The sequence below is a fragment of the Rhineura floridana genome, chromosome 7, assembly GCF_030035675.1.
Source record: "Rhineura floridana isolate rRhiFlo1 chromosome 7, rRhiFlo1.hap2, whole genome shotgun sequence".
NCBI classification, from domain to species: Eukaryota; Metazoa; Chordata; class Lepidosauria; order Squamata; family Rhineuridae; genus Rhineura; species Rhineura floridana.
In genome coordinates, this window is record NC_084486.1 from 113,850,786 (window position 1) to 113,865,556 (window position 14,771).

The 14,771-nt window shown below is 42.4% G+C and overlaps 1 protein-coding gene across 1 annotated transcript; it reads left to right on the forward strand.

Annotated features, from left to right (window-relative positions):
• Positions 1-911: 911 nt before the first annotated feature.
• On the forward strand, positions 912-11,819 carry DIPK2A (divergent protein kinase domain 2A). Its single transcript, XM_061636948.1, has 3 exons — positions 912-1,918; positions 8,105-8,408; positions 8,940-11,819. The coding sequence occupies exons 1-3, from the start codon at positions 1,265-1,267 to the stop codon at positions 9,269-9,271; spliced, it is 1,290 nt and encodes a 429-aa protein (XP_061492932.1). The 5' UTR covers positions 912-1,264; the 3' UTR covers positions 9,272-11,819.
• Positions 11,820-14,771: the final 2,952 nt, after the last annotated feature.

The following is a 14,771-nucleotide window of genomic DNA, read 5'->3' on the forward strand; positions in this document are numbered from 1 at the left end:
TGCTATTGGAGGTCCTGATTCATAGGATCGCCATATGTCGTAATCGACTTGAAGGCTCATAACTTGACTAATTCTTCAAGGAAGGAATATGCCAAATTCTTAAATTAAGCGAATATGCTTAATTTTGCCTTCCCATTTCCCGTTTCTCTCTGGCAAAATGTCTATACAACTTTTGCATTCAATAAAGTATCATGTTTGTTTTGGCAAATCCCGCTTCAGTGTACACAGTTAAATCCCTCCATAAAAAGCAAACCATCCTTCGTGAGACTTTTAAGGCGAAGCGTGCTACAAGCAGACGCTGAGGGGCAGAGGCGAGCTGCATTTAATAAGCCTCGGTTTTCCAATCGCAGCTTGGGCACTCGGCTATGGCCGTTTTTTATATTCTTACGCAGCTCGGGTTTTAATTGACAAGACCAAGCAACGAGCCATTGACGCTCCTTTCGCACTCACGCCGTCCCTTTGTGCTCGGAGACTTAACAAAAGCTGTTTTGAGCAAGGTACCGCCACATATATATATGTCCCTTTCGGGCGTCTTCACAAAGGCACGCTCCATTCCTAGTACCCGCCTTTTACCCACTGAAAGAAAGACAACATGGCGGACCCAATATCATCTCTCCTACTACACGTTACTCCACTCAAAAAATCTATAAAAGCCTTGAAAGTCCTGGCGGCAGCTTATATAGGATTGTTTGGGAGAAGGGAGAGTAGTAGGGCTGGGGGTGGAGGGACGACGATCGAACCAATCCATTTTTCATTCTATGTTTCGAGCGTGCTCGCGCTCACCAGAACACGCCCTCTTCATCCCTCACCCTCCCCGCGCTGGCTCCGCCCCACTTCCAACACAGCTGTGTGTGCCCGAGGCGACTCCGTTCCTCTCCCCCCCCCCCGCCAGGTTATGTGCGTGCGGTAAACAGGAAGGCATATGCACAATCCATCACGCGCCTCCCTTTACAGGCGCGCCGTAGCTACCGTGTGGCGGCGGTTATTGTTGTAGCTCCTCCCCTCATGGGAGGTGGGGGTGGCCCTGTCCGGCGGACTCGCGTCGGCTACGGTGCCGCCCCTTTACCCTCCCCCTCGCTCCCCTCAGTAACTTGGCTCCCTTTTAGCGGGCGAGCCTGGCGCTGGAGAGTGCACTGGTGCCGAAGCTGCAGCACGGGGAGTACGGAGTGTGAGGGGGGAAACAGGCTCGCAAGGGGGAGGTCCGCCGGCTGGTCCGGCCGGCCAGTGGGTCGGGAGGCGGCGGCGGCGGCGGCGGCGGCGGACGATGCTCCGGCTGGTGTCGCTGAAGTTGGGGCGGCTTTACCGCTACGTGAAGCTGGCGGTGCTGGGTGTCCTGGCGGCGGCGCTGGCCCTCAACTCGCCTTCGCTGCTGGCCTCGCTGCAGCGCAACGAGCTGGCCGAGCGGCGCTTCCTGCAACTGAACAAGTGCCCGGCCTGCTGGGGCACCAGCTGGTGCCGCAAGTTCCTCAACGGGCAGCTGCGCCTGGAGAGCTGGGGCCGCCTGCGCCTCCTCGACTTCCTCAACGTCAAGAACGTTTACTTCGCGCGCTACGGGGAGCCCCGCGAGGGCAGCCGCCGCGTCGTCCTCAAGCGCCTGGGCTCTGCGCGTGAGCTCGCCGACATCGACGCCAAGATCTGCCGGCGCGCCACCGGCAGGGGACGCTGCGACTTGCTCCAGGCCATGCACGCCACCGAGTTCGCCAGCATCAACGGCGACGTCCGGCTGCTCACCCCCGACGTCGTGGAGGGCTGGTCGGACCTGGTGCACTGCCCCTCGCAGCGCCTCCTCGACCGCCTCGTCCGCCGCTACGCCGAGACGAAGGACTCGGGCAGCTTCCTCCTCCGCAACCTCAAGGACTCGGAGCGTATGCAGCTCCTCATCACGCTCGCCTTCAACCCGGAGCCCCTCGTGCTTCAGGTAAGGCGTCGCTGCCTCTTCCCTCCCATCCATTCGGACTCATTTAAATACTCGTTCGCGAATTCCTCGGGCACATAATCGGGATCGCAAAAATGTGTATCAGTTAGCACCGTCCATTAGCCCGTCACATCTGTACCTGTAACTGGGCTGGCTATTGCATAAAAAGGTTAACGTAACCCGTATCTTTCAGGATCAGACCAGAGTCGATCTAGTCCAGGATTATGTCTCGTGCAGTGTGTATCCCGATGCTGTTCTATGCTCCCGTGGGATGCTGCACTAGGTTCTGGCTAATAATTTCAATGTATGTCTAGACATATGTTTCTTTTTATACAGCTGTCTGAAACATTTTTTGGGGGGGAGATAGTTGTAAGGAAAAACCACGAACATTCTATAGTGCCTTTAAAAGACAATACATGTTAATTATGTTGTAAGGTTCGGTGGACTCTTTAAGGTACTATGTTTTAAAGGTATGGATTTTATCTCCTTTCCCAGTCTCTTATTTCAGTGTATGGTAACAGAGTAGGGGTACTGACACACAGGAGGGCTTGTAAATATGCCTTAGGGTGGTGCTAATGGTTTTTGAGGCTAACTAGAATAAAAGGAGACATTACAGTAGGGCCCCACTTACCTGCGCTTCGTTTACCAGCGTTCCGCTAATGCGGCAGCTTTCATTCCCCATTTTAAAGCCGATTTTGCAGCATTTTTGCCCGACGTGCCCCATTATACTCAGTGGGGTTCCGCTTTACGGCGATTTCGGCTTTATGGTGGGGGTCCGGAACGGAACCTGCCGTATAAGCGGGGCCTGTCTGTATTGGGAATTTGTATGATTTTTTAAACAATTGCTAATGATGGTGTTTTCATATTTCCTTTGGTTAGCCTGAGCATGTACATGCAAAAGATTCCAGTACAATCATACTAAATCAGTTGAAATTGAACAATTGAGATCTCTCTTGGATGGGCTGTTTCGTGCAGTCCCTTTTCCAGGATTCCCAATATCCATGAGAACAGGAGCCATGAGGAAAGCAAACACCCACACTCTAACAGCTGGTGTCCTCAGTTACTTGCAAAAATTAGCAAGGAGTCTCCCTGGAAACATTTACAACTAAATTATTTTAAGTCCAAATCTGCAGTCCTAAGATTGTATATTTGAGAATAGGTGCCATCAAAATCATACGTATGAGTTCAATATTGCTTTTGAAAATCAGTTTTAGTAAAACAGCATACAGAACCGTTGCTTATAGCCCTCTTCAGATGTCAGTAAAGGAAAAATGCAAATTCTCATCACTTTTCCCATTATAGAGTAACCTTTAAACATTCAGCCGTAAAATTAGGGCTGCCTTTGTCCATATGAATATGAATATATGGTACCATGCTGTTGTTGTTAGCTCTTTCATATGTAATTTTTGTATATAATACAAAACTCCATTTTTATTTTGTCTCAGTGTGTTGATAATTGCCAAGCATCTCTAACTTGTTTTTAATTTTCTAAAAAGGTCTTCCTTCTTTTGGTGAACTTTCTCTTCTTTCTAGTAATCAGTTAGTTGAAATTGTAAGGTAGCAGGCTGGGTGGCACTGTCACTGAAGGCAAGAGACTTCCTGCTATAGTTAGCACTCAGTAATTTTAACCTGTCATTCATAAGCCTCATAATGGTTGTTAGGTCACTAAACTTAATAATATGATAATATTAATCCAATTTGTTCAAAATTCAGACTTGCTGAACAGTGCTATATTAAATTTTGATCAATGCTGCTATGTAGGGCTGCAGGCATTTGTCTAAAGTCTTACTGGTTCTCTCTGCCAAAAATGTTTGTGCTTCATTTTGCTATATTTATTTCTACCTTGGTTGTAGCATTCTTCTTCATCTGATTGTATCCTGTCATAGTGGAGAACTAATTCTGATTTCTTGTTTCTAAGCAGTGAATTCGGTTGTCTAGCAAAACAAGTTGTCATGTTTAGGCTGAGATTTAAATTTACCAAGTAAATGTAAATAGCATGGAGCCTGCAAGTGCTTTGGAATACACTTTTAATTCTGTTTTAAGTTCCTTTCCTCTGACCAAGTGTATTTGTGATAATGTTCTCATTCTTGATTTCTCATAGATTAGCTATCTTTAAAAATTAGATATTTCTAAATATCGCTTCAAATCTAGATATGGACAACTTGCATTCTCTACATCTGAACGTACAAGAGTAGCTGTATCTTTCTTAACAGTGGATAAATGGCTATTAATTTTAACAAAATTTACATACCATTTGAGTGTAAAAACCCAACAGCCTAGATACAATGTAAAATACAATGAGAAACTGATTCAGCACATTTGCAGAGTTGTTAAGGTTCCTGTCCCAGCCTTGTCTAGCATCTTGCCTGGTAGCCAGAGATAACCAAGAACTACATATACCTGAATGCATGGAATTTCATGCAGGCCATTGAACAGGCCAATAGAGATGGGACAGATCACTTAATCACATCTCTGCTAGCCTGGCTTGTAGAAAGCCTTTTTTGTCCGCATTTACATGGCGGCCATGGGGAAGGTACTTCCCTTCCTTTGTAGGAAGGCTGGAAATGCAGGTTACTATGACCAAGATGAAGTAGGTGTGAAGACTAGACAGAGAAATATCAGTAATTTAAGATACGCAGACAATACCATACTACTAGCAGAAACTGGTAATGATATGAAATGAATGCTCTGCCACCCTAGTCAGAGGCAGCATGCTTCTGAAAACCAGTTGCCGGAAGCCTCAGGAGGGGAGAGTGTTCTTGCACTCGGGTCCTGCTTGCGGGCTTCCCCCAGGCACCTGGTTGGCCACTGAGAACAGGATGCTGGACTAGATGGGCCACTGGCCTGATCCAGCAGGCTCTTCTTATGTTCTTACGTTCTGATGAAAGTTAAAGAAGAAAGCACAAAAGTAGGACTATAGCTGAACGTCAAGACTAAACCAATGACAACAGAAGATTTATATAACTTCAAATTTGATAATGAGGACATTGGACTTGTCAAGGATTATCAATACCTTGGCACAGTCATTAACCAAAATGGAGACAATAGTCAAGAAATCAGAAGAAGGCTAGGACTGGGGAGGGCAGCTATGAGAGAACTAGAAATCCTCCAATGTAAAGATGTATCACTGAACACTAAAAAGTCAGGATTATTCAGACCATGGTATTCCCGATCTCTATGTATGGATGTGAAAGTTGGACAGTGAAAAAGGCGGAGGAGAGTTTTGCGGATACTATGGATTGCGAAAAAGACAAATAATTGGGTGTTAGAACAAATTAAACCAGAACTGTGACTAGAAGCTTAAATGATGAAACTGAGGTTATCATACTTTGGACACATAATGAGAAGACATGATTCACTAGAAAAGACAATAATGCTGGGAAAACAGAAGGGAATAGAAAAAGAGGAAAACCAAACAAAAGATGGATTGATTCCATAAAGGAAGCCACAGACCTGAACTTACAAGATCTGAACAGGGTGGTTTACAACAGATACTATTGTCAGGTGGATTCACAACTGGTTGGAAAACCGTACTCAAAGAGTGGTCGTCGGTGGCTCTGCTTCGGACTGGAAGGAGGTTTCGAGTGGAGTGCCACAGGGTTCTGTCCTGGGGCCGATACTCTTCAACATTTTTATCAATGACTTAGATGATGGGGTGGAGGGAAACCTTATGAAGTTTGCGGATGATACAAAACTGGGAGGGATAGCTAACACAATGGAAGACAGGAATAAAATCCAAAGGGACCTGGATAGACTAGAAAATTGGGCTGAAATTAATAAAATGACATTCAATAAAGACAAATGCAGGATTCTGCATTTAGGCCACAAAAACAAAATGCATGGGTATAGGATGGGAAATACCCGGTTTAGCAGTAGTGCGTGTGAGAAGGACCTTGGAATTGTAGTGGATCGCAAGTTGAACATGACCCAGCAGTGTGATGCTACGGCAAAAAAGGCAAATGCGGTTTTGGGATGCATAAACAGAGCTATAGTTTCCAGGTCGAGGGAAGTAATAGTCCCACTATATTCTGCATTGGTCAGGCCTCATCTGGAATACTGTGTTCAGTTCTGGGCGCCTCATTTTAAGAAAGATAAAGACAAGTTAGAGCGGGTTCAGAAGAGGGCGACGAGGATGATAGCCGGTATGGAGAACAAGTCTTATGAGGAAAGGTTGAAGGAACTTGGCATGTTTAGTCTGGTGAAGAGAAGGCTGAGGGGCAACATGATTACACTCTTTAAGTACCTGAAGGGCTGTCACATAGAGGAGGGTACAGATTTGTTCTCTGCTGCTCCAGAGGGTAGGACTAGGTCTAATGGTTTTAAGTTGCAGGAGCGTAGATCCAGATTGGACATTAGAAGGAACTTCTTGACAGTAAGGGCAGTTCGGCAATGGAACCGACTGCCTAGGGAGGTGGTGGGATCCCCTTCGCTGGATGTCTTCAAGCAGAGGCTGGACAGCTATCTGCGGGAGATGCTCTAGCTGTGGATTTCCTGCTGTGAGCAGGGGGTTGGACTCGATGGCCTACAAGGCCCCTTCCAACTCTATGATTCTATACATAACTATGTGGCTATATATATATAATATTATGCTTATTCAAAACCCAGGAAATTCCAAGGTGGCTGGCTTTCATTTTCATTGAAGAGCCAAGCTGCTCTTCAGCATCTCCATTGGTTGGTGGGTTTGCTGTGCTGACAATTAAAGAGAGATCCCCAGTACTCAGTGTGCACAGTATCTGCATAACTTCTACTTAGTACAAGAAACAGAAAAAACAATGTGATATGCTGTGAATGTGCTTGTTTGAGTTATATACTGATGAGTAATTTTAAATTCGGTTCTTTCCCAGTGAACACAGAGCAGCCACAGTGTGCAAGTGGTAGTTTGGATCTCTTGCCAAATATATATAGTTGGGTATTGCAATGACAATAGGCCTGTATTTATATTAGTGTGATATGGTAATGCCTGATATGGTACATTCTTGGTGAATACAGATTGTGTAGCAAGTGGTAATTACAGTCAGCAGTGAATTATTTTGGAGATTGGTAGTGTTTTGCTAAGTAGTGCAGAGAATCTACCACACTTCTACATCTGATCAGAAATCTAGGAAAAAACCAGATGATAGATCTCCCAAGTGGCTGAATGAATATAATGCTATACTAACACTTCATGTATTTGTATTCACTTTCAGTTCTAGAATTCCTTTCATTAGGATGTAGCTGTACAGGAGTATTTTACAGAGCACAAAATTGGCTTTGTGCAAATAATATGCAACTAAAAATTACTGGGTGTTACTTTTAGACTTGTACCACTGTGTCTCAACCATGTATATTAGAACCATATATATTGATCAGCAGCTCTGAAGTAAGGTAGGAAGCACACCATCCAGGCGACTGCCACCTGTAGAGCATATCTGAAGCACAGCAGCGCCTGGCTTCTTTGCTAGGCCTCTGGGATGTTAAAAAAAGAGATGTAGCCCTTTGGCAATGGCTAACAGCAGCACTCATTGTTTGGGGAGCGTTTGCTGACCTGCAGCTATATTTGAAGACTAGAGGTGAGATGACAATCTGAGGAGTTCTTTAATAGGTTCTAACAGGGGTAACTAACTTAATAAACCTCCAGATGTTGCTGAAGTAAAAGTCGCATCATCCCTGACCACTAACCATTCCCTTGGAGTTTCCTTTTCAGATAAAATAGAAGAGAATGTCTGGAACAAGATGGAATAAAAATCTATAGATATTGATTGACATTGGAAATGGAGAGCAAATGTGGGTATTCTGTGTGCTCACCTAAACTTGCATTTTATTAAGCTGGCATTCTCAGGCAGGGCTTCTAGACATGTTAAAGGACCAAACGAAGAAACATTATCTGCATAGCATTTCTTTTAATTTAGTGACACCGTTAATAAGTGCTGGCTTATTGGAAATAAAATTGTTATTTTGCAGAATTGGTGCAAAATTACAGATATATAAGATTATACTAGCACTAGTTTGAAATTATGCTTTAGCACTGCATGTAAACCAGACCAGTGTGTGCTTCCCTCCCTCTACTGATTGTGGAAGGAATCAATAACTCCTTATAGGCAGTGGACAACACTGCATTCTCAGATAGCTAAAGGTTTCTGAACTTCACATATATTTCAACTGTAAATGAATTATTCGTCATTGTTAACAAAACTTCTTTTCCCCTTGCAGAGTTTTCCCTCTGATGAGGGCTGGCCCTTTGCAAAGTATTTGGGAGCATGTGGAAGAATGGTGGCTGTAAACTACGTGGGAGAAGAACTCTGGAGTTACTTCAGTGCTCCATGGGAAAAGCGAGTGGACCTGGCATGGCAGTTAATGGAAATAGCCGAGCAGCTGACAAATAATGACTTTGAATTTGCACTCTACCTCCTTGATGTCAGCTTTGATAACTTTGCAGTAGGTTCTAGAGATGGGAAGGTCATCATTGTGGATGCTGAAAATGTTTTGGTGGCAGATAAAAGGTTAATCAAGCAAAGTAAGTTGGTTTGTTTTTCACCCCAAGGCTGTCACTTCGTGTTTTTCATGTTAAAAAATTAAATTATTAAATTTATTCTTCGTTTTTAGAAATGATCAGTTCAGCTAATGCAGCGGTATCATCTCTCAAAAACAACTAACATTTGATGTACACATTTTGTTTCATAAAACGTAAATAGTACACCATTTCTGCATAATATGCTCCTTCTGTGATGAGCTTCCGCCGGGCCTTGAAGACCTGGCTCTTCAGGCAGGCTTTTGGGGTGGCTTAGGTTTTTACTGTTATGGTTTTAAATTGTAACGTTTTAATGTATTGTTTTTTATCTTGTACGTCGCCCAGAGTGGCTGGACAACCAGCCAGATGGGCGACTAATAAATTTAATAAATAAAATACAATAAATAAATAAAATAAATAATAGATCTTAGTCAGATTTTCATCTTCAGGGTTGAAATTTCAGTGAAATTGTGAGAATTGGGGAAATGCCTTGTTTTCTGAGCTTCTTACTATTTGTCCTTCTTATGCATTTCACAGATAAACCTGAAAACTGGGATGTTTGGTATGAAAGCAAGTTTGATGACTGTGATAAGGAAGCTTGTCTGTCTTTCTCAAAGGAGATCTTGTGCACTCGTGTCACTGTGGACCATAACTACTATGCTGTTTGCCAGAACCTTTTATCGAGACATGCCACCTGGCGTGGCACTTCTGGAGGTCTTCTTCATGATCCTCCAGCTGAAATTGCCAAAGATGGTCGACTTGAGGCCTTGCTGGATGAGTGTGCCAATCCAAAGAAGCGATATGGTAGATTCCAAGCTGCAAAAGCATTACGTGAATACCTTGGACGACTAAGTAATAATGTGAGGTAGTTCATAGTGGGTCGATGGTCAGAAACCTTTATGATGCTGAGACAAAGGCACATGGACAAATAAGTTCTGAACACCAGATGTAAACTTCTATGGTTCATGGAGGATACTCTGTATAAACAGACACGGTTACGTATCCCACTGCAACATGAACTACTTTTGACTCGGTCAGATGAGAAGACTGACCACTTAAATGACTCTCATCAGTAGGACTTCACATAAATCTGCAAAAGTTCCACAATTTTGTGAGACTGATGACCTAACTTGGAAAGTCAAGCTATATTGGCCTGTTATAAAGGCTTTTATGTCTGATGTCATTGTCTCTTTTTGCCCTCCCATGCATACAATTTACTAAAGTGGCATATACGTACATACTGGTCTCTCTCATTGTTCCTGAAACCGGGGTCTTGGTTTTAACACAGTGCACTACAGGATTCCTATGCTTATTTTAACCTTGAGTTCTTTCCACTGTTTCTTACTGTTTCTATGCCTTATTAAGATGCTTATAAAAGCAGTCTTAAATACTGTGTGAACATAACCATTATGTTTGAATTCGTAGTAATTCTACTGCAGGTAATGTTTCACAAGATGGTTAAATGTAAAATTCCATCTTTATTCCATTAGGTAAGAGTAATTATTCAGCAGGGAATCATAATATGTGAACTAACTTTTGACACATATAGTTGGAGGTTTGGAGTAAAGCGGTACAACTAATTAACATGAAGACAGTATAGTAAATCATAAGCCAAAGAAAATGGTTGTGTATCAGTCTAGTCACCTAATTCTGTACTGTAGTGACACTAACCCATTGACTTGGATTTGGTGGGTTTGTAGTTATTCTTTAGAAGAAACTTTGCTACTAGTTAAAAGCTTAGGAAACTACATGTGAATGAGGAAATGCCTAGCAGGCTAGTGTTTGTTCTGCATTATTCACAGTTCATTAAATCGCAAATTCAGCAAATGTTTACAGAGCTTTCAAACATAGGGTTGGCTATTTAATACTACTCTTCCATGTTTACTGTAGGGGCCTTGCATTACATTAAGTCTTTCAGTTGCAGTTCAGTCTTGTAACGTACCTGGAATGGATCCCACAAATCAGAAGTTGAATGAGAAATTAGGTCACTTCAAAAAATGAATTGCTTTAAAAAGCCTGTTTTCTTTTCTTTACACATTGTAGCAATTAAAGTTTTTATTGATTGGAGTGATGAAATTCAAAGGCTCCTTATAGCAAGGGATGATGACCAGGTACAACTTTTATATTTACTACACAGATTTACATACCGCTTTAATGTAAGAATTCCAAAGTGGTAAACAACAAAGACATACAATATAAAAAAAAACACTACAAAAATGAAGTATAAAATTAATTCACGTTGCTCAGTGGTGCATACAGATGGGGGTCACACTTCAGAAAAAGCCACTGTGAACAAAAAAGTCTGAAACAAGAATCTAAAATATAACATTGTTGACAATGCCAGATATGAACAGGACTTGAGTTCTGCAAGGCAAGTGCTGCAACATTGAGCATCCTTGGTCCTGGTGACCTTGGAGCAGACCTCAGGAGTAAGAGGCACCACTTAGAGTGCCTTTCATGATGACCACAGTGTACAAGTTGGAATAAGGAGGGTTTCCACATTCTGACGATGATCAGAAAAAATTGTGCTGAAAAAATTATCTGGACAAATGGAGCGAAGCAGTAGGAAAGAGAGGAAAAAAGCAATCTGTAACTAAACATGCAGATTATCCCAGAAAAATTGATTTTTTTAAAAAAACATTTTTATTTTAAAAAACTTCATTTTTATTTAGCCTGCATAGTCCTAACATACAGCTGCTTATTGGCAAATTGTGTTTCTACAATGCAAATTGATTCTGTTGAGTTGTTGGGCAGCTTCCACATTGAAGAATTTTTGCTTTCACCTCTGATACGATGGCACAAACCCATAGCACATTAGGCATGCTTGGGTTCCACTGAAATAATTTAGATTTCAGAGTATTGATATCCCAGTTACTTCAGAAAGCATAATTTTGTTTATTTTCTCTGACTTCCTTTACACTAGCTTGCCACAAAAGGCCTTGTTTTATCACAAGATTAACTTAATACCCACATTTTCTGATGAATGAGATGTATGATTGCTGTAGGCTTTAAACAACACAAGAAAAACACCACTGCCAGCTTATTGAGGCAGTTCAACTGCCAAAATATTCCTTGTGAGATTGGGGTTAGAATTCATTGTTCCCCCTTGAAAAATGTGCTAAAAAGCAGGATTCTAATGAGAAAAGGAGTGCACAATTTTCAGTCTACAGGGAAAAACACCTATGTGGAAAGCAATAAGTTTTCTTCAATTTGCACCTATCAAGTATTTATTGTACAAGGACAATTTATATTTTTAGTAATTCCCCATGAATAATGGTGAAATATTTTTTGAATAAGATGTTTGGGGTTTATATGTACATAAAAATTGTCTTTTGTACTGTAAGTTACTGTATAATCTGATTATCAAAACTGTCTCCTGTGCCTTCATACTAAGGTTGTTTTTACAAATTCTCTTGACTGTTAATAAAAAAATACTTTTAAGAAACACTTCTTGACCACGTTTAAATTAATGTATTTTTGATATCTCCATGATATTTAGATATTAAATGGGCCATATTATTCTGTGGTGAATGGCTGGTAGCTTAGATGCCTTTTGAAAGGAACTCAGGAAGCTTATAGAAGACAGCTCTGTCAACAGCTCTTGGCCATGATGGCTAAGTGAAGCCCCTCTGTTCTGAGGCAGTATGCCACTGAATACTCGTTGCTGGGAGGGGAGAACAGTGGGGGGAGTACTGTTGCCTGTGTGCCCTTTTTGTGGGTTTAAGAACATAAGAAAAACTGGATCTGAACATAAGAAAAACTGCTGGATCAGGCCAAGGGCCCATCTTATCCATCTCATTCACAGTGGCCAACCAAATGCATATGGGAAGCCTGCAAGTAGGAAGCGATCTTCCCAGTGGCATCTGATTGACCGCTGTGGGAAACAGGTTGATGGATTATTGGTTTGATTCGGCAGGGCACCTCTTAGGTTTTTATGAATTGTGGGTTGAGTATTACTCTTATTAATCTGAAACCTTGGTTAGGATGAAGCAACATTGGGGGGGGGGTCAGTAGCATGGCAGTACTACATGTAGCGATCATCAGACTATTCACTACTAGGCAAAAAACCTTGTGGTTTAAGAATGTATCTATAGCCCACAGTTATTTCTATCAAACTTTAAAAAGCAGGGAGATTGGGCAGCTATAGTGAATGCACCAGGGGAGCAGGAGACCTGACCTCTCTTGAGATATTGGACTGTCCTACAAATTTGTCAAAATGCAAACACAATTTGGGTTGGTCTTTCACAGTCCAATCCACTTCCTGTGTAGCTTGGAAGAATTTGGTAACAGGTTTGGCAGGTTTGATTATTTGCATACTCATTGAATTCAAAGGATTTACACCTGTGCAATAATGTTTTAGATAGGTAAAACTAACCATGGGGAGGGAAGGGGGGGAGGGGAAGAGGAAGGGGATAGGAGGGAGGAGAAGGAAAGGTGGGTTTGATCAGTTGCATTCTTTTTGAGGTCAATGGGATTTATTTCTGTGCAATCATGTTTGAACATGGAAATGGACTGCTTTCAAGTCAATCCCGACTTATGGTGACCCTATGAATAGGGTTTTCATGGTAGACAGTGTTCAGTGGTGATTTTACCATTGCCTTCCTTTGATGCAGTGACTGGCCGAAGGTCACCCAGTGAGCTTCATGACTGGGGATTCGAACCTTGGTCTACCAGGTCATAGTCCAACACTGACCTGGGAGAGGGACAGGGAGGTTAGGAGTAGGGGGAGGGGAGGAGATTGGATGGGTGGGAACTGGGCAGAGGGGAAGCCCCTTTCCAAAAGGAAAACATTGTGAACAGAATAATTGGTTTGCAGGGTTACCCCCAACTTTTTATTCTACAGCAGGCACATGTAGCCTCCCACCCAAATTTAAACCAAAGCTGTCCCTGGACACATCCACACCAGGCTTTTGTTTCACTTTAGAGAGTCATGGCTTCTCTTAAAGAATCCTGGGAAGTGTAGTTAGTGAAAGATGCTGAGTTGCTAGGAGATGCCCTGTTCCCCTCACAGCTTCAATCAGAGCGGCTGACTTAAATCACTGGACCTCTGTCAGGAGAATAGGAGTCTCCTCTCAGCACCTTTCACAAACTACACTTCCAAGGATTCTCTGAGGGAAGCCATGACTGTCTCACGTGAAATCAGTCTGGTGTGGCCTCCTGATTAGGCAAGCCGAGCAGCTGGGAGTCTGCCTTTTAGAACACTGACAGTTGGTTCTTACTGAGCATGCCCAACATCATTCAGTTCAATACAAAATTTATTAAATTAATTAAAAATCAGCCAGAATTTTTTTTTAACGTTTAAACTGCAAACGAGGAAGGTCAGAGTATGGGGCAAGGTCAGTAACAGGATTACAGATCCTCTGTGAACATGGCTGATTTTTAATGAATTTCAACAGATTATGAGAACTCTGACCGAAAAAAGTCTAAAATGGGTTTGGGTTTTCTCTCTCTCTTTAGACTTTGAACTCTCGAGTCTTTCTGTTTTGTTTATTGCCACAAAAATTGAGAGGGTTGTTAAGCAAGCGTTGCTGAGTTCAGGACTATACATTTTGTAAGGTTTTGTTCTGAAATGAACTTCTGGGAAGCATCAGCATGGCATGGGGGGTATTTTCAATTTAACATTGCGGAATGTGAAAAATCCACACTGGCTGTAGTATACAGCCACTCTTGCGGCTGTATGATTTCTGCTTCACCAAGTATTTCTCATATGATTGAATCCATACAATGGAAACAAGCGCAGTGTAACTGAGAACTGCAAGAAACTGGAGGATTGCCTAAATAGATGATATTCCCACAACTTCTGTGACATCCATATTCCTTGAGGATTACACACACCTGCTCATCATAGTCAAGACAGCCAGATGCATCCTGCCAACTGAATGTGTGATTCTATAGTTTGATTCTGTGGCTTACCTCTGTTTTGAAACTACCTGGGTATTTGTGGCTTCAAAAAGTAACAATATGCCAAACTCCTTAATTTTTTTATGTTTGGCTTTAAAAGAAAGTATAGAAACAGTTCTGATTTGCTACTCTAGAACACACGTTGAAATGTTTTTGTAGAAGTGAGAAACCAACATACTCATTTACCAACCTTACTAGTTAAAAATCTTTTAACTGGTCTTGAAATTCAAACTACATCTTCCATTTTTCTTGCTATTGCTATCTTCATCCCCCCCCCCAACAAGGCTTGTTAGCCCATGCAACTGCTCAGCCTCATAGCACAGAACAACATTGCAGTCAGTTATAGGAGCTTGACTCCTCTGCTTGCTATCTGCAGGATTAATGGCAGTTGCAGAATAATCACCTTAGAAAGAGAAGCATGTCCCTAACATCAAAGCAGACTGTAATCACTGCTTTACATGAGCTAAC

Excerpts from the sequence above, each read along its gene's own strand:
- DIPK2A (XM_061636948.1), top strand. The coding sequence starts at position 1,265 with ATGCTCCGGCTGGTGTCGCTGAAGTTGGGGCGGCTTTACCGCTACGTG. Across the intron at positions 1,919-8,104 it reads CGGAGCCCCTCGTGCTTCAG|AGTTTTCCCTCTGATGAGGG; the intron begins GTAAGGCGTCGC and ends TTCCCCTTGCAG. Across the intron at positions 8,409-8,939 it reads TAAAAGGTTAATCAAGCAAA|ATAAACCTGAAAACTGGGAT; the intron begins GTAAGTTGGTTT and ends TGCATTTCACAG.